The 17,764-nt window shown below is 49.1% G+C and overlaps 1 protein-coding gene across 1 annotated transcript in view; it reads left to right on the forward strand.

Moving 5' to 3' along the window:
• LOC309410842 (centrosome-associated protein CEP250-like) overlaps nucleotides 1–17,764 on the forward strand; it is a 37,087-nt gene that overhangs the window by 13,793 nt on the left and 5,530 nt on the right. The window contains 17 exon segments of the mRNA XM_082007318.1: nucleotides 251–429; nucleotides 868–1,050; nucleotides 1,996–2,140; nucleotides 2,423–2,569; nucleotides 2,779–3,009; nucleotides 4,903–5,096; nucleotides 7,388–7,515; nucleotides 7,721–7,890; nucleotides 8,764–8,943; nucleotides 10,067–10,201; nucleotides 10,541–10,684; nucleotides 11,140–11,441; nucleotides 12,690–12,849; nucleotides 13,623–13,940; nucleotides 14,372–14,497; nucleotides 14,754–14,874; nucleotides 16,607–16,761. Of these exon segments, the coding sequence (XP_081863444.1) occupies nucleotides 251–429; nucleotides 868–1,050; nucleotides 1,996–2,140; nucleotides 2,423–2,569; nucleotides 2,779–3,009; nucleotides 4,903–5,096; nucleotides 7,388–7,515; nucleotides 7,721–7,890; nucleotides 8,764–8,943; nucleotides 10,067–10,201; nucleotides 10,541–10,684; nucleotides 11,140–11,441; nucleotides 12,690–12,849; nucleotides 13,623–13,940; nucleotides 14,372–14,497; nucleotides 14,754–14,874; nucleotides 16,607–16,761 (3,018 nt within the window).

A 17,764-nucleotide genomic window follows, 5' to 3' on the forward strand; every position in this document is an offset into this window, starting at 1 on the left:
GCCAGTTGAGCCAGTTCCTTTCTAGCCTGCCCACTCTTGCTATTGAGTATTGCTACCTTGAGTATTACCTTGGCAGTCTCGCCAGCTCTGTGTTCTACTTCTTTTCTCTCCTTGATCTCCACCCCCTCGTGACAGCTTTTGCCTTCAGGCGAGCTGTCTCTCTGCTTGCTGCTTCCACTCCAGCTACCTGGAGCCATCTTCCCTGCTCCTTATGGCTTTTTTGTGCTCTTTCCCTGCCCATTCCTTGCAGGCCGTAAGAGAAGAGCTTTCTGCCAGGCAGGACTCTCTCAATTTCCTGCAGCAGCAGCACAGACAGCAGGAAGAGAAGTGCAGGAAGCTGCAGCAAAGGCTTGAGCAACTGGAGGAGGAATGCAAGGCGTCCAGCAGCCACCGGCAGCACCTCCAGGCTCTGGTAGAAGCCCTCCAAAGGTGAGTGTTTCCTCCTCCTCCTGCGCTCTAGAGGCAATCTGCTTCCAGTGCTGGGAGTCCGGAGGATTTATGGGCAAAGAACTCGCCTGCCCTGCCACGCTTGGCACTTTGTCATCCTCCTGTCACTGCTTTTCATGCTCTACTGTGCATCGTAAGGCTGTCTTGGAGATTCCGAGCGTTGTTGGACTACAAGAGGCCTCCCTCTCGACATGCTGCTTCTCTGAATTGTGTTCTTTGGGTGCCCTTCCTAGCCACTGCTGCTCACTGAATGAAGGCAAAAGCCTGCCTTCCTTTCTCCTTCCCTCCTCGGTTACCTGGCAAGGGGAAGAGCAAGGTCTTCCTTACCGTGCTCCCCACAACTCCATCCTGGCGTGATGAAAATGGGACCTGTGACTCTTCAGGCCTCTGTGTTCTTCTAAGTGAGCCTTGTCTCTGCAGTGACTGTGCAAACCTTGAGCAAACCAGGGAAGAGCTACAGCAACAGCTTGAAGTAACGGAGCAAGAAGCCTCGCGTCTGCGTCAAAGTAACTCTGAACTGCAGTTGAAGGGAGATTCAGCCCAGAGGGAAAAGGTGGAGCAGCAACAGGCGATGGAGAGAGCACGTTGTGACCAGGAGCTCCTGTGAGCGTTAAAGCTTTCTCTGGGCAGGGGTGGGCATTGCTGGACTTGAGGAGGCCCACCGTAAAAGAATGAATTTTGCATGCTCCTCGTTTGTAGCACAGAAGGGTGATGGGACTGCGTGGGCAGGTCTGGCTACCTACTGACACACAGCATAGCTGCCTCCTTGTACTTTCTTTATGACCCTTTAAAAAAAGTCATTCCAAACCTGGCCAGAGTAGTTGCTGACAGGCATAAGCTGAAACAAGAGAGGCTCAGACTGGATTCAAGGAGAACAAAAAATTTGAACCATGAAGGCGATCATGCAGCAGAACAGGTAGCTCAGGGAGGCCATCCAGATGCCATCCCTTGAAATTTGGGAGACCCGAGTGGAGAGAGCCTCGAGCAACCTGGGCTGATCCCATAGCTGACCCCAGGTGCTTTGAGTTGAAGATTGGGCTAGAGGCCTCCTGGGGTCCCTGCCAGCCTGAACCATCCTGTGATCCTATGATTATTGGACTGGAAATTCATACACATCTCCTCCCCAAACAGATTGCAGGCTCTTCCTTCATCTCACTGCTGAAGGCAAGAGCAATTGTGGGAATATGAATCTGGACTTAGAAAGTCTGTCTTGCCCAAAGACGAACTTTGGAAAGTCTCGTATCCAATGTGTGGAAAAGGAGAGAGAGAACTAACAGGCAGGAAGCGGTTGAGAGTACCTGAACCTTTTGGAAACGTTCTGTGATTTCTGGAAGCTTGTTTTACTTTCTCAGTGACAAGTGTTTCACCTACATCAATGACAAAGAGTGAGGCAGCTCTAGTCAGGGAATTCCAGTATTTGTTAGGTGCAAATAGGAAGCTGTTGGAAGTCATTCAAACTGCCATATCTGGGACACAGGATGTGCTCTTGGTTTTGGAAATGAGCATATTTTTACATTAACCACTTGTTTGCCTTTCCCCTTCTCCTAGACTGAAGGACTTAGCCGCACTTGAAGGCAAACATTCATTATTACAGAGTGAGCTGGCAGTCGCGAGAGAGGCACTGGAGGAATCGCACCTTCAGAGGGATCTGCTGAAGCAAGAGAAACACGAGCTTACGGTGGCACTGGAGAAGGTATGGTCACCATCTTGCTAGGCAGCACTTGTGGGAGAGGGAGTTGTGATAACAACACCACCGCAGATGCTGCTTCTGGCAGTAGAGAACAGGGACAACGTTGTTCTCCATCTTGGAAAATGGTGATCAGAGCACCCAGGCTCTTTGGGGTAGTTAGTCCCCACGTGCTTATTGGGAGCGCTGAACTGGGAGTATGTCAGAAACGCACGGGGGTGTGGACTTGCTGCTTGAAGTCGGGGATTTTCCTGCCTTTGTTGTCATGTTGTTCTTTTGTCTCTTCAGGCTGAGCAGTCGGTAGCAGAGTTGACCGGGGCTCACAATAAGCTGAGTGCTGAAATAGCTGATCTGCGTGTTGCAACAGCAACCATGAGCAGCATCAATGAAGCTCTCGCACTGGATAAAGTGCAGCTGAACAAACTTGTGCTGCAGGTGAGCAGCGCTGCCAAAGAGCTTGTGAGGTGTTTGTCTCCAGCTGCTGCTGCTGCTTCTGAGACTTCTTGCCTTCCGACCGTACGGCTGACTGAATATGGACATGTTGTTCCTCTTCCTGTGCATGCCAAAGCTTCTTCACAGTAAACTCTGTATTTTATTTATACATAAAACTGTATTTTGTTTCCTCTCTGCTTCTGTGATTGTAGCTGGAGCAAGAGAATGAAGTTCTGTCAGGTAGAGTGGCCGACATGGCGAGAGCAAAGATGTCTGACCAGGAGAAGCTGAGCCTGTGTAAAAGAGCAAATGATGAGCTCTGCGCAGAGAAAGCCCACCTGAAGCAGCTGCTGCAGGAAGCAGAGGAGCAACAGGAGAGGCTGCAGGCAGAGCTGAGGTGGCTGGCAGAGGAGAAGGAAGAAACCCAAGAGAAACTCAGTCAGGTGAGACCAAAAACCTGGTGCTTCTGGGTGGGCATTGGGCTGCTTGGCTCAGTGAAGCTGCATCCGTTGGATTCTGCAGTGGTTTTGTCCAGGAGACACATGGCAGTGCTGGAGGTCATGCTTTTACTGTCATGTTTACTTCTTCTTGGAAACGTCTTGATGGCTTGCAGAGCTTTTGGTAAGCTGCAAAGAGACGATTGCATTGTCCATGAATCTGAGTGGGGCTACTACTCTCACATGTGGTCAAAGCAGCAAACTGTGTAGCTCCGAGTCCTTTTTCTGAGGTGAAAAGCAGGGCTGCATGTTCCTATTTATGTTTTTCATTGAGAAGTCTGCAACTTTCAAAACTCCATTTGTCTGAGCCTAGAGAGCGGGACAAAGCTGCAAGTCAGTGCCTGCTGTCATGTATTGCTAAGAGTGGCAGTGACATCCTGAAATTGTTGAAATGGTATTGTAAGACATACATGCAACTTTGTGGCTGGAAAGCTGCCTAGGGGAAAAGGACCTGGGGGTGCTGGTCGACAGCCAGCTGCGTATCGTCTGGCAGCGTGCCCAGGTGGCCAAGAAGGCCAACAGCATCCTGGCTTGTGTCAGAAACAGGTCCTGCCCAGCAGGACTAGGGCAGGCAGTGATCGTGCCCCTGTGCTTGGCAGTGGTGAGGCCCCACCTCAACTACTGTGTTCAGTTTTATGCCCCTTGCTCCAAGAAAGACACTGAGGTGCTGGAGCGTGTCCAGAGAAGGGCAACGAAGCTGGTGAGGGGTCTGGAGCACAAGTCTGATGAGGAGCAGCTGAGGGAACTGGGGATGTTTAGCCTGGAGAAGAGGAGGCTGAGGGGAGACCTTATCACTCTCTACAAGTACCTGAACGGGGGTTGTAGCGAGGTGGGTGTCAGTCTTGGCCATTATTAGGTGTGCGGTGGGACTCGATGATCTTAAAGGTCTTTCCCAACCGAAATGATTCTGTGATTCTATGGATTGTTAGAGTCTCTTTAGGCGTTGAGGAAGAAGAGGAGAAAGAGGTGATCACACAAGACTCTTCAGTCAGGACTAACTGATTTTGGTAGCCTGGAAGAAGAGCTTGGGAGAATCATGTCCCTGGAGGAGACTAGGGAGTTTGTCATCACGGAAATGTCAGTGTCACAATGTATGATCTTGGGTATTATGGGATAGCTTTGAGAGAATTGTTTGTTTCTGACGGTCTGTTCTCTGTTAGATAGCCTTAGTTTTGGAGTATGTGGTATGTTTGGCAAATACCCAGCAGCGGTGTTAGACTGAAGAAAAAAGCCCAAAAATTGTGGTTAATCTTCAAGCTGGAATACCAGCAAGGTATATTAGACAACTTGTTTGTGTAAGACAAGTAAACAGTGTTCTTGACATGAGCTACTGTGCCAACAGAGTCTACCATCTCTTTGGCCACATCAGCCAGACTTTAGACACCAAAGTAGGTGACACTTTGAGTATTTTCTTTTTCTAGAAGGTGAAACCATGTGTATTTTCACTTTCTCCCATGAGCAAAGATGCTTTTGCTCAAACCTTCCTGAAAATTTCCAGCACTACAATAGATCCTGGTAGAATGTCAGTTTGCAAGGTGGCAGTTCTGGAAAATGCAGAATTTGTGCATGAAAACACGTAGTGTGGGATACGTACGTTTGTCGTGAAGGAGCTGTGTGGTCCCCGGCACGCCAGCAGGGCCTTACGCATCTCTTCCAAGTTAACGGTGCCAGTGCCTTTTGGCAGCCCAGGGTATGAGCGCGGTATACAGCAGATGCTGTTAAGCTTTCAGCCCACGGTACAGGAGCTCTTTCTGCGGTAGCTGGTTCACCAGTGGCACTGGCTGGCTCTGCACAGAACTCCAGAGAAAGGGCTCTAACTGTATTTTGTCCCGCTTTCAGGTTTACCATCAGCAAGAGTTGGCAAGCAGTGGTCTGGAGCAGTTGCGCCAGGAGTCCTGTCGCCAAGGGCACGCGCTGGCCGAGGCATCCAAAGAGAAGGAATTGCTGGTGCATGAGAAGGCCGCCCTAGAGGTGCGACTGGCAGCCATGGAGCGGGACAACCAAGGCCTTTCAGAGCAGTTGGCGGAAACCAGGTAAAGGCAGGGAGGAGAGCCTAGGCAGGACGTTATTTAATGTCTGTAATTATAAAGGTAATCATTACACGAGGTTTTATTGCATCTTGCGTGCTTTTCAGATGTTTTCACCTTCCATGCACAGAAAATGGAAGACTCTCGAGCCAAAAGAAAAAAGAGTCTACCATGATTTGAGTGTTATTTTCTGACAGCTAAAGCTCCCCTGAGCCTTGGGCTCATGTTTCTGCCCCCTTGCACTTCACACAGGTGTGAAGTCCAAAGCAAGCCAACTTGGCTCTGCGTTGAGTAGCAATTAAACCATGCAGACATTTACTGAAACCTGAAGTTTCTCTCTAGTTTTGGTTTCTTGTTCTGTGCCTTTGAACATAGATCTTCCCTTAATAAGTAGCTTGGCATGGGATCTTCAGAATTCAAGGCTGTTGCGTACGGACATTGTGAGGAGGGCACTGCCATTTAGGGTGAAGCTAGAGGCTGAAAATCTTGAGGGCCTTCTGTTTCTAAGCTAACTCCTGTCAAGTATGGTGCAGGACCTAGAGCTGGTTACAGCAGTAGCAGAGAAACCTCTTTTGAATTCTCACCAGTCTTTGGGGATTGTTGCCCATCACTGATGCCTGGGTCCTGGGCTCCTTACCACCTGCTGTTCAGAGACAGACGTTGTGGAGAAGTTATACAGGGAAGGAACAAGCTTCTGTGCTTCTGCTGTATCGGGTTTCTGAGATCACATGTGACAAGTTCTGCTTTTCCCTTCCACAAAGAAAAAGAGAAAAAGACTTGAGATGTTTGTCCTCCTCTTAGGTGTTTTTTAGAAGACTCCTGAACTTGCAGATCTGTACATTTGGTATTTGAGATTGATTGTCGTACTTCTTGACTTCTACACTTTACCACTCCAGAGTATGTTGTTAGCAAGGCTGATAAACGCCATTTTGACTCAGTGTGTTTCTTGAGAGCTGCTGCTTCTTTGGAGCTCCAGCTTCTCTTATTTGATCCAACTGAATTATGTTTGGTCAATTATTGGGCTGTTATTAAATTATTAAATGTTCAGCTTCTTTTTTTTTTTTTTCCGCCAAAGAGATAAATGCTATTTTTAAAAAGAGATCAGTTAGTTATGAAGAACCTTTGGCAATAGATAATGAAAAATCAGCAACTGTTCTTGCCAGATGCTGTTCTCAAGAGCCTTTTGTTGTCACAGTTTTGGAGTCCCATCTTTTCTGTTTTAGAGCCTGAGTTCTATTTATCCATGAAATGGGGCACATTTACTCTGGACTGCCCGAGATCGGCGTAATCAGAAATCTGTGCTTGTTCTCCTTCTTGGAGATCGATCCTCCGTTGTCCATCAAAGCAGTGAAATCCTCCCGTTGAGGGTTTTACTGTTGTACCACTCGGGTGCCCCGTTGCCCTGAAGGACGTTACCCTGATGGCATCCCTGTACTAGTGAGGCGGTGCTGTGTATTGGAGGACGCTGGCACGCAGGGCGCTGTGTGAGGTCAGGGAGGTAACTGCAGCTCCTGGTTCCAGAATCCTGTGTATCTATGCACCAGCTGGTTGAAGCCTCTGGAGTAACAGTTTGCCTCTGCAGTACTACAGCTTCCTGTCTAAGGAGTGACAAGTCATTTGGGCTACTGCCTACTTAGTTAGCAACGTGGAAATAAAGGTAGCAAGTTTTTCTCTTGACCTTCCCAGCGTTTAAACGGAAGGATACCTGTCTCTCCTTTCAGATCGTTCTTGTTCAGATAAAATCTAGTTCTGATTTCTTACAAATGCTGCTACCAGCATGAGATTTTACTATATCACCTGATGTATTTCTTTGGCCCCTTTTAAATATAGGGAGTCTGGAAAACTACCTACCTATACCTATGCTATGAACAGCACTAAAAAGTCATGAGTCAGGGTAATACTCTTCTGTTTTCTGTGCTGCTGCAGAGCAACCTGGAAGTGCTGATGAGATTAAGGGCTGCGAGCAGAGGCTGGGCTTTTGCTTGCCGGCACAGACGTTGTGGGCACAGCTACCCGCGTGTCCTAGATCGGACAACAGCAATTTAAGATTTGTCTACTGAGATCAAACTCGGCTGGGCTTTTTGCGTTACGCTTGGTCATAAGGAAAGCCCGGGCATTCCCTCGGAGGGGCCTGCATTGCTCTTGCAACGGTAGAAATGTGATGTCTGTATAGAAGTTTCCATGCAAGCCATTTTCCATCCTCAGGTGTAGGGACCTTGAACGACTTCCTACTGGAATAAGTCTGTGTGGGTATCAGGAACAAGAAGCTCCTTTCTCTCCGTATTCACAACTTGCAGGTCTGTGAAGGAGGCCCTGGAATCCAGCCTGTTTGAGGCTCAGCAGCACTTATTTCAGCTGGAGATCAGCAGGAGTCAGCTTGAAATCCAACTTCACACAGTCAAGCAAACCAAGGAGGTGATACAAGGTGAGAGCCTCATGTGCCTTGTTTCTGGTGGTGCCCTGCCCTAGGGAAGGTGGTATAAAAATGGCTCTGTGTCCGCAGTGCTTCTGCGGAGTGAAGGAGCTGGAGGCAGATCCCTCCTAGACCGAAATTCAAATGGCGTAAGGTCAGCAAAGTCAGAAGCGCTGCTTGTGTAGACTCTGAATCTTGCCGTTTGCCGTGTTTGCAGGGGAAGTGCAGTGCCTTCAATGTGAGCTGGAAGCAGAGCGATCTCTCGTGAAGCAGGAACGGGAAAACATGGCGCAGCAGCTCTTGCGGACAGAACAGCAGTGTGACAGTACCCTCCAGCTTCGGGAGGCTGATCATGAAGCGGAAATAAACAAGCTCCTGCAAGACCTGGTAGGAAACAATATGCTTCTGAATTCTTGACGCAAGCCTTGTGGGCTGGCTTCAGGAGAAGAACAGCCTGAGCATGTGAAAGGGCAGCAATCATCTGTCACAGGCCACACGTTGCTAGGCCAGGCAGCAGAGCCAATGGCTCGCACTTGAAGGCCCGTGAAGACCCACGGGGCTATGGTGGGAGAGTATATGCAGCCACAGGTTCTGTGTGGGCGTAAGACGAGTTCAACAGAAGATTGGGTGGTCTCCACCCAAAGCATGGCAGCAAAGGGCTAGGATCTTACCAGATTGCCCTGAAGTCTACCATGAAGTAGATTCCTACCACTGCTGCCGACTGCAGTCGCGGGAACATTGTTCCTTTCTTTCTGTGCTTTCACAGTTGACAGAGGTACTGTCTGTGGGCTTGGTGCGTATAGGGCAGGCCCCTGGTTCCTGGTACTTCAGTTCGTGGCCTGTGTTGTGACTAGGGCATCAGGGTACTGGTCTCTTTCTCACCCTGCAGTCCATCTACACCTTGTCATTGATGAAAAGGCAGGTGAGCTTTGAAAATAGAGACTCTGAGAATAGAGAGAAATCATGAGGAGAGAGGTGCTAGGAAACAGGCAGCCATCAAAGAGGGGAAGGAGACATCCCCTTTTCTTTGTGGTTGGACTCAATGGTCTTAAAGGTGTTTTCCAACCTAAATGATTCTATGGTTCTTCTCTGTGCTGAGCCTCCCTTTAAGTTCCTTGATGGGACATGATTTATGGATGGCAGAAAGCCACTGCTGTGCACTGTTGAGGTGGGGATTTGTGGGAGGGATGAAGCTTTGCTTTTTTTTTTTGCGGAGCTTGTCTGGGAGTTCATCTTGAAGCTTTTTCTTCCACTCATCAGGCAAGCGAGCGGGAAGGGCACCATTCAGAGCTGCAGGAGATGCTGGAGCATTGGAAAAAAGAGAAGGCAGAGACAGAAGGTGAGCACGAGAAGCAGCTGTTTGATTTGAAGCAGAAAGTTGCTACTATGCAAGCTCAACAAGAAGAGGAGTGGACCAGAGTTGAGAATGCCAAGCAAGAGGTACAGACTGTGAAAGGAGGACTTGTGTGGTTTTTTGCAAGGCTAGAGTTGTGGGAGATGGCTGTATATTGGGCTGTGTGGAATATGCCCTACCTGTTTTCTACATTGAATTTGGTGAGGTGAAAGGCGAGCAGGGCTATCTTTGAGACTAGGAATGAGACCTCTCATAGAAAGCCAGGCAGAAATGTCACCTTTCAGTTAAGTTTTTTGTGCTGCTCTTGTGTTCTGGCTCTTTTAAGCCTTACCTCAGAGTATCTTCACAGTTCCCTTAACAGTCCTCTTTTGGTATTCACTCCATTTAAGACCAAACTGAGTTTGTAGGACTGAATCCCCATGAGGATAAGGTTTTTGTTTGGAGGAGAGGGGGGGCATGGCAGGATTGTTGACAAAAGAAAAAAGTTTTTAAATACTTCTCTGAAATATTTCCGAACAGTAAAACAGAGGTGCCTTCTTGGCTGTGTTTTAAGTCATTTGCTGGGAAGCTTGTGTGCCCAGATCTGCTGTGCCAAAGGAGCCCTCTCATACACTGAGAGCCCTCCTTCTGTCTTGCCCAAAGTCCTCTTTATGCAGACTGCCTAGGGACAGCAGTACCCCCAACTGTGTCTACAGGTATTGAAATGACAGCACAGTGCTCAGAGATGGCTGCATCCCTGTAATGTCAGTACTTTACCTAAGTATACTGAATACCTTAGAACTGAAGTCATTTTCACCAAACCCCAAGTAGAATACATGAGTTTTCTGAAAAAACTGCTAGCTTTGGCCCTCTGGCAGCCTTGCATTTTCTCTGCTGCTAATTAGGTGCAAAAGTCGCTATTGAAAGACAAACAGGACACAGCAGAAGACGAGGGATAGACCAGCAAGGCAAGACACTTGAGAAATGCCACACATTTTCCTGTTAGATGACTAAGAATTTGTTGCACACTCAATCACAGATGGACCATGGATGGACCATGTTTATACTGCCAATCTCTTGTAGGAAGCTGTGTCTCCAAGTGGGCAGATAATGACTTAGAAGACCAGCAGCATAGTGCTTTGAGAATGTGTAAGCCCATCAGTCTTTGAGCCTTGCCACAAGAATTTTGTATGGGAAGCTTAAATCCATCTTTTCTTTCTCCCTGTGCAGGTCCTGCTAGAAAAGGAGCGTGAGAAGGATGCTTTATTAGAGACACTACTCCAAACTCAGGGTGACCTAAAAGAAGCCTGCCAGCAGCTAGAGCAGCTCAGGCAGGAGATGAAAGAGAAGCAAGAAAATGGGCAGGTAAGTGTGATTAGTATGGTAGGTTAAAAGAACAGACAGTTGGCAATTGGACATAAGCCAAGAGGGGCTGAGAGAGCCCAGTAACAGAGTGAAGGACAGTAAAACCGAAATAAAATGTAAGTCCTGTGACTGAGAAGGCAAGGACTACTGCAGGCACTGAAAGCACAGAGCCTGGTAAGCTCCAGAGATAAGCAACAGGAAGGAAAGGTTAAAGTGGAGGCAGACCTGGGCAGGAAAGCAGAAAAACGTGGATGAATGAACGTGATTTTGAGACAGGAAGAGGAGAGAGGTGACCCTGATGGCACGTCCCAGTAACTTGCTCTCCATTTGTGTTTACAGAACATGACAGAAAAGCTGCAAGCAGAGCTGGACAAAACTCGGAGAGAGATCAAGGCAGTGGAGGAGAGGCACAAGGAAGAAATCCAAACCACCAAAGAGGAAATTAACACTGTTCTGCAGGAGAGGGATGCTCTACGAAACCAGGTGACTGGAACAGCAATAGATGACTCTAGTCATCAAACAGGTGGTCTCTCCCCTTCTTGCCTTTCCATTGCAGAGCAGCAGGCTGATGGGGTAGTCCCTCCGACTGCCACCTTACTGTGGTCTCCATCTCAGCTGGTCTGAAGGAGACTTACTGGTCAGCTGAATTGCAGCTGCTGCCCTGGACAGATGGGTTAGTCCCTCTACCTGTTTGCCAGTGATCATCAGAATGGATTTCTGCTGGCCAGTTACTGCTAGCCATGTTCCGTGAGGTGGTTTTTCAGATGAACGTGGTGACCCATGTGGATTTTTCAACAAGTCGGCTGTATCCACTGTGAATCTAGTACTGTCATGACAGGGTGAAATTTAAAGTTGTTCTGTCCCTTTCCTCACAGTGTGTGATATGTCTGGCAGTGATAAGCTGTAGTCTTTGACTGCTTTGTTCTGTTTTGCTTGAGGTGGAAGAGTTGACGTCTCAGTTAGCAGCCTCCAAAGAGTCCCAGCAAGTGATTGGCCGCAAAGCTCAGCAAGATCTGAGTGAGGCACAGGAACTGTCAAGGCAGAAGGTGCTGGAGGTTGTGCACCTCCAGAAGATCCTGGAGGAGAAGAGGAGTCAATGGGAGGAGGCAGAACATCAGAACAAGGAGCTGCAAACGTGTCTGCAGTCCTTGCAGGAGGAAAGGAGTCGATGGGAAGAAGCGGAGCACCGCAACAGAGAATTTCAGACTTTGCTGAAGGTCCTTGAGAGTGAAAAAGCCAGGTAAACAAAAGCCAGTGAGAGTCTCCCTTCTGTTTGATGGCTTGATGCTTTTTCCAGATCTTTGCATATACAAGCGGCTCTGGCAGCATTTCCTAAAAAGCAGACTTCTGAACTACCCATGCAGAGATGTTTCATTCTCTTGATGCTGTGTTTCATTTTCTTCTAATCCTTCAGTTACTGTTTTTCTGAAGACAGTGGCTTTTGGAGTAGTCCTTTCCTTCAAAGGCGGTGTTCTTTTGTTAGGTCGGCACATTAATACTGATAAACGAGACTTTCAGGGGGTTCAAACCTGAAATGCACCGAAGGAGGCAGGTGGAGCTGCAGTACAGTGAGCTGGATTGATCCATCAGCTCCTCCTCGGGTCCAGTAAACTTGAAGCATTTGGGATCTGTATCGGTCTTCCATCCCGATACCTCTGGTTGGGAGAAGCCATCTTAAAACCATGGTTTTGAACTAAGCCAGATTCCCCTCTGAGACACCCAAGAAAGAAGAATGTTTCTGATTGCCATCTGTTTCCTCGCTCCTCAGAAAATCCCCACAGGTGTCTGGAGAGGCTCGAGCAGGGTCCCTGCCAGCCTCAGCAGCTGCAGATAGGACTGACTGTCCAAGGAGTGCACGAAAGAAGAGAAAGGGTAGGCAGTACTTCCCCTGGTAAAGTCTTCAGCACATGTCTTCCCTGAAGAAGAGAAATAAAAGGCAGTGCAGTCTTGCTTCCCCTGCGAGGGATCCTGCGTCTTCTAGACGGATCTGAGCATTTCCTCCAAGCCTCCATTACCACGGCTGGTGTCAGCCGTCGTTTCTCTAGCTGAAAGTGATATGGGTGCTGGCAAAACTCCCCAAAGATCACCTTGCTGTCAGTTGCTGCTCTTCCTATCAGGACATGCAAGCTAGGGGGAGAAAATGTCTCTGCATTATTGACAAAACATCTCCCTTGGCATCTCATTAGTCAAAAGAAAAACTTTCCTCTTCCCTGATGTCTTCATTTCAGGACTTGGTTGTGTTTCTATTCACATTCCCATCTCCAGAAAGATCGGGTATGTAGGCAGTAATTCCCCTTTCTTCTGTGGAAGCAAGCGTAGTGGGCACATGCTTGGGTGTGGCTGCCAACCTGCCTTAGGACTGAAGCAGCAGCCCGGATGTTTAGACAAACCTCAGCAGACAAAGCACTTTTCCCCTTGGTGGTGGAAGTCCTAAGAGTTTATTAAACGTTATGCCACATAGTAATGAGTTGCATGCTTTGTCTGGCAGGCTGACCTTGTCTCTGGAGGAGAAGGAACTGAGCCTCAGAACCCTGGAAGAAAACAACCTTGCCCAGCAAAACGAGGTGTCTCAGCTTCTTTCTGCTGTTCACCAGGCCCAGAAGCTGCATTCAGACCACAGAAGGGAAATACAAGAGCTCAACAACCAGGTGAGCTAGGCACTAGCATTCTTCTCCAGGGACATAGAATCCCACCTTCAGCTTGTAGGCCCCAGCTTGTTTCCCCTCCCAACAACGTACACACCTTCTGTACTCTGCCCAGGGACTTTGCACATGGAGGTCAAGGCTGGATCTGCGATGTTCTGCCTGTGCTTTCCCCTATTCTCTCATGGTTCACGGCATTAAATCTCTGAGGAGAAACGGAAGGCTCCTTTGGAGCTTCTCAGTACCTCTGTTACAAACGTTGTCCCCAGATGGCATTTCTGCCTTCGACGGGCACTGAGCAGTCTGGTGAAACAGAAGTGGTTATGGCAGTCTGTGGAAGTCACTTCCATCTCAGCCGGTTCCTCGGGCATTTTGGAGATGCCCCATGAAGGATGCCAATTGTCTCCCTTTCACTTCTACTCCTGAGCATCCCTGGCAGCCCCTCTCTCCATGTGGGGATGCTTGATCTGCCACCTCACCTGCCAGCCACCCGCTCTCACACTCACCCCGCCCACAGAGCTTCGTTTCTGAGGTTGGAAAGCACGAAAGCCTGACAGTTTGATCATTCCTTTGGGGATGGGGAAACTGCTTTCGGGCCCCTCAGCCTCCAGGTACCTGTTTCTAGCTTATTTTGCTCAGTTTGAATCCTTGGCTTTGTGCCTTCTGTTTCCAGTGGTTGATTTGCTTGAGGTGATTTCTCCTTCATTGCTTCCTCTAGTTCCCGCTCCGCTGCCTCAGGAGCAGCGGTGTCCCTGAGGCTCTGTGCGTCTGTGTTCTAGATACAGTCACTGCAGGCGGTAGTGCTGGAGAAGGAGGCTGACCTGGCAGCTCAAGAGAAGCAGCTGCTGCAGGATCTGGAGGAGTCCCGAGCCGGCGAACGTTGCCTGAGGGAGACTCTGCGCACGCTGGAGGCTGAGACGTCTGAACTGCGCTTGAGGCTTCGTAGCACAGAGAACAGAGCAGAGGCATTGGCCGCGGAGCGTCAGCAGGCTGACAGCGCCCGCTGTGAAGCGCGATCCCAGCTGGAGCAACTGCACTTGGTTCTCCACCACACGATCTGTGACAGCAGAGACTTGGTCGCTTGGAGCTCAGGCAAGTGTGGCAGACTGGCTGAGCAAGTCCATAGAGCACGTACAGGAGAGCAGATGGAGGGAGGGGTGGTTCGCTGTAATCCCGATGTGGTAGCCTCATCCTTTCCGCTTCGGCTGCCTCAAGCCTCGGGAAGTCTTGAAAGCCTGTTATCGCTGCAGAGAGGCAAGTCCATGTTTGTACATGGAGAAATGACCAGCATGAAAATGAAAGAGGGCCCAAGTCATGCCAAGTCAGAGGGCACGTGCCTTCTTCCTTGGGGCAGCGCTGTCTTTAGCGGTCATCCAAATAACGCTAGCCTGTGACACACGTCTTGCTGTAATGTGAGCTCTCAGACGACGTCAAAGGCACCGCCACCTTCTCCTGTGTAGAAAGGTGGCCTTGTTGGTTGGAGGCCCTTCAGTTAAAGCTTGAAACAGAATGGCTTCTTTCTTCAGAACAGGGACATGTGTGGGGCCAAACTGTTTCTCAGGCCAGGGACCCCCCTGCAGAGCTGACAGTGGACAGAGTGGCAGCAGCCCTACAAGACCTGCATCAGCACCTGAAGCAGACTCAGCAAGATCTGGTAACGTGTGTCTGGTGCAGCCAGAGATCCCGTCCCTCGGTGGGACAGAACCGACGAGCAGAGTGCCCAAGCCAGAATGGGGGTAAATTCTTGTAGGGCAGGTTGGCTTGCTGCCGTGGGGAGTAAGGAGAATGATGATAACAGCTACCATTACTGTCCAACACCCCCTCCTGCCTTGGCTACTTCTGCCTTAGCGTTTGCACCTCTTTGTCTCCTGCCAGCAGTGAGGTGATGCTTCTCTTCTCTCCTCTTCCAGAATGATGCGAGGAAGAAGGTAGAGGACTTGGAGCTGGAGCTGAGCAAGAGGCAAGCTGAGAGGGACCATTTCAGCGCCCACAATCAAGAGCTGCAGAAACAGTTGGCTCAAAGCCAGGAAGGTACAGCTTCTCCTTTCCAACCCACTGACCCCATCCTGTCTCACCAGCGGGGTTCTCTGATACCAGGCGGAGGGAAAGTGCAGTGCCCAGAGATGGGAAAGGGAGTAAAACAACAAGCAAGAGACTTCTCGGTAGAACTACTAGTGGAAGCTTTTGAGAGAGAAGGATCCAGTGGCTGGCAGTGCATCTCGCTGTGCTACCGGTGACACATGTGCAGAGGTGGTGCCTTCGGGTCACGGGTCACTGCTAGGTAGGGGTAGCTTGATGCCTCACAGCATCCGTCTCCATATGCTCTGTAACAGCACCAACCTGCAAAAAGGCTTGTCTTTAGTGACTTCCTTTTCCTCTTACGTGGCAGATTCACCGAGCGTTAGTTCAGTGTTAAGTTCCTGCGTTATTGCATCCTTTCTTCCGCTGCTTTTCCTCGTTCCCCGGTGCCTCGTGCTTCTGCATCCTTCTTACCTGTTTTCTTGCTGATACTGATTTGGTGTCTGAGCTTAGAGCCATAGCAAACACAGGTTCTGACTTCCCTAGCCACTTCTTACTTACGCCTTTGCTAACGTGTTCACGTTGGGTTTATCTATAAACTGTTTTTCACATGTAGCTAGTCACCTCTTCCTCTAATCTGCAGGCCATCCCAGAGCCTCCAGGGCTATTGGCCTCTCTACATCATAGCTGGACAGGCATCCCTGCTCCTTCCTCTGTCATTGTTTTCCCACTCTCCCCATCAGAAAAGCTTTTTCATCTCATCGCCTTGTTTTCTGTGTCTCAGACTGCAGGAACAGGGAAGGGTGGGCATTGCTCATTGCCTCTGCCACAGGCTGTCGCCTGCTCATGTCCTGCCTTTACGTGCTCAGCATTTCTTCATGTTCCCGCTCTGAGATGGCACTGCTGGTCATTTTTCAGACTCTTTACAGGAGAGATTGTCTCAGGCCTTAGATCATCCCTTTTTCTGGAACAGCCGTAGTTTTACCACATGTGTTACATATGATAAGAGCTTCTGTGCTTTAAATTCTGCCATTGGATGGATCCTGCTTGGCCCACGCCTCAGTTCTTTTCCTCTTTAGTTCCTGTCTATCAGTTTGGTCTATTGGCTTAGTTTTAGCTCCTGTCTATCTGTAGTCCTCCTTGCTTCAGGTCTCGGTCCTGGTGTGATGCTCAATTGTTCTGGCCTTGCTGTTGTCCTAGTATCACTGGGATACTTCCTTTCTTCTTTTTTCTGCCCATGCACAACGTACTCCCCAGCGTCCTTTTGGACAAGTAGCAAAGTGCATCTTCAAGCACAACACTGACATCTGTTCTTTTCTCTAACGTCTCTTAAGTCTTCCTGGTCAATTAGCTGTGTTATAGTCAGTCTTTGCTTTTGCTGCTGCTTCCTTTTCCTTTCGCGCACTAGATCTGGCTCTCACCTGCTGTCTGTGTCCTTGCTTCATGGACGTTGGTTCAACCTGCTTCTGACACTGTGGGTGATGTGCTGCCATGCCCTTAGCCCCGGCCTTTCAACAAGCAGAAGAGCAAACACATTTTCATATTCTTCTGAACCTTGCCACATTCCATTCTTCTTTTTTTTCTCTGCCTGGAAGTTTCCTGTACTCATGTCCCCGTGTGGGCTTAGTCCTGGAAAACACAGACAGGCAGAGAAAAAATGATGTTTTCTCGATAGGGTGCAAATCAGGGTTTGGTTTTGCTTCGCTTTTCACTTTCTCCTTCTCCTTCCCCTTTGCTGCTGCAGAGACACAGATGGCAGAATGCAAGAAGAACTCTCTACAAGCTGCCTTGCAGGAAGAGGCCACTGCTCTAAAGGAGGAGGCTGTGACTCTGCGTCAAGAGGTGGCATCTTTGGAAAGGAAACTGGAGAGCACCGAGAAGCAAAGGAAGGATGTCCTGGTGAGGCTGGCAGATGCCGTGAAGCGCCATTCCTTACACTTTTTTTTTGCCTTCTGTTACTAATTCTGAGGAGCAACTTTTTCCGTTGGAGAGCTGATTTTGGGTGGTGGTGTACAGGTTCAGTCCAGATGTGAGAAGATACAGAGTAGTTTCCCTCATTTTCCCCTTCCTTCCACTCCTCCTTCCTTGTTTCCCAGGCTTTTGCTTTCCTGCCAGGCCGTGTAGCTGCATTAGCAGGGTCATCACCTTGGGTAAGAGAAGACAGTCCAGAAAGGAGAGATTGCTAAGATGACCAATGTCACAGACTGTGTGGAGAGACCACAGACCACTACAAGAGCAGAAGAATACTGCTTAGACCAGTGGTGTTTTTTCTGGTTTAACTTTTCCAGATGCGTTCTTGTGAATAAGTAGGAAAAGATGCCATAGTCATAGAAAACTCAGTTATGATTTGGGGTGTTTATTTTCCTCAGTTCTGAAGATTTCTATGCTTGAAGCTTAAGTCAAGGTAATTTCCAAACTTGTTGCTACTTACCTTGCATGGTTTGGCAATTAATGGTGTCCAAATCCATATGTAGATTTATCAATGTCTGGATCAGGAAAACAGGGGGAGAAGACAAAGCTGGATAAAGAGGGGCAAAAAGAAAGATGGGACTGGCTGAAGAAGCTGGGCAAGACGCAACCTAAAGAGTGGTGCAGGAAAGGGCTCCACCATCCCAAGAGGCAGGGAGAGAGGGGGCAGCGGTCGTTCACTCTCTTATCCAGGAGATGAACAAGAGCCACCTGATGAAGGTAGTGAGAGCTGCGCTGCAGGCAGAGCACAGGTGGTGGTGTACTTACAGCAGAGCAGACCTGTTGAACGCCTTAGCAAAGGGTGCCGCAAATACAGCAGGTCTGCATGGCCTCAGGAGGAGGCTGCGAAAGTTCTCACAAGCTGGAACAGTGCTGGGCTTGGGGAGGTATCATGTCAGTCTGCCCCACCCTGAGGCTTTCTTCCCAGTGTATG

This window comes from Phaethon aethereus (genome assembly GCF_964289735.1).
Source record: "Phaethon aethereus genome assembly, chromosome: 16".
In the NCBI taxonomy this organism is placed as follows: domain Eukaryota; kingdom Metazoa; phylum Chordata; class Aves; order Phaethontiformes; family Phaethontidae; genus Phaethon; species Phaethon aethereus.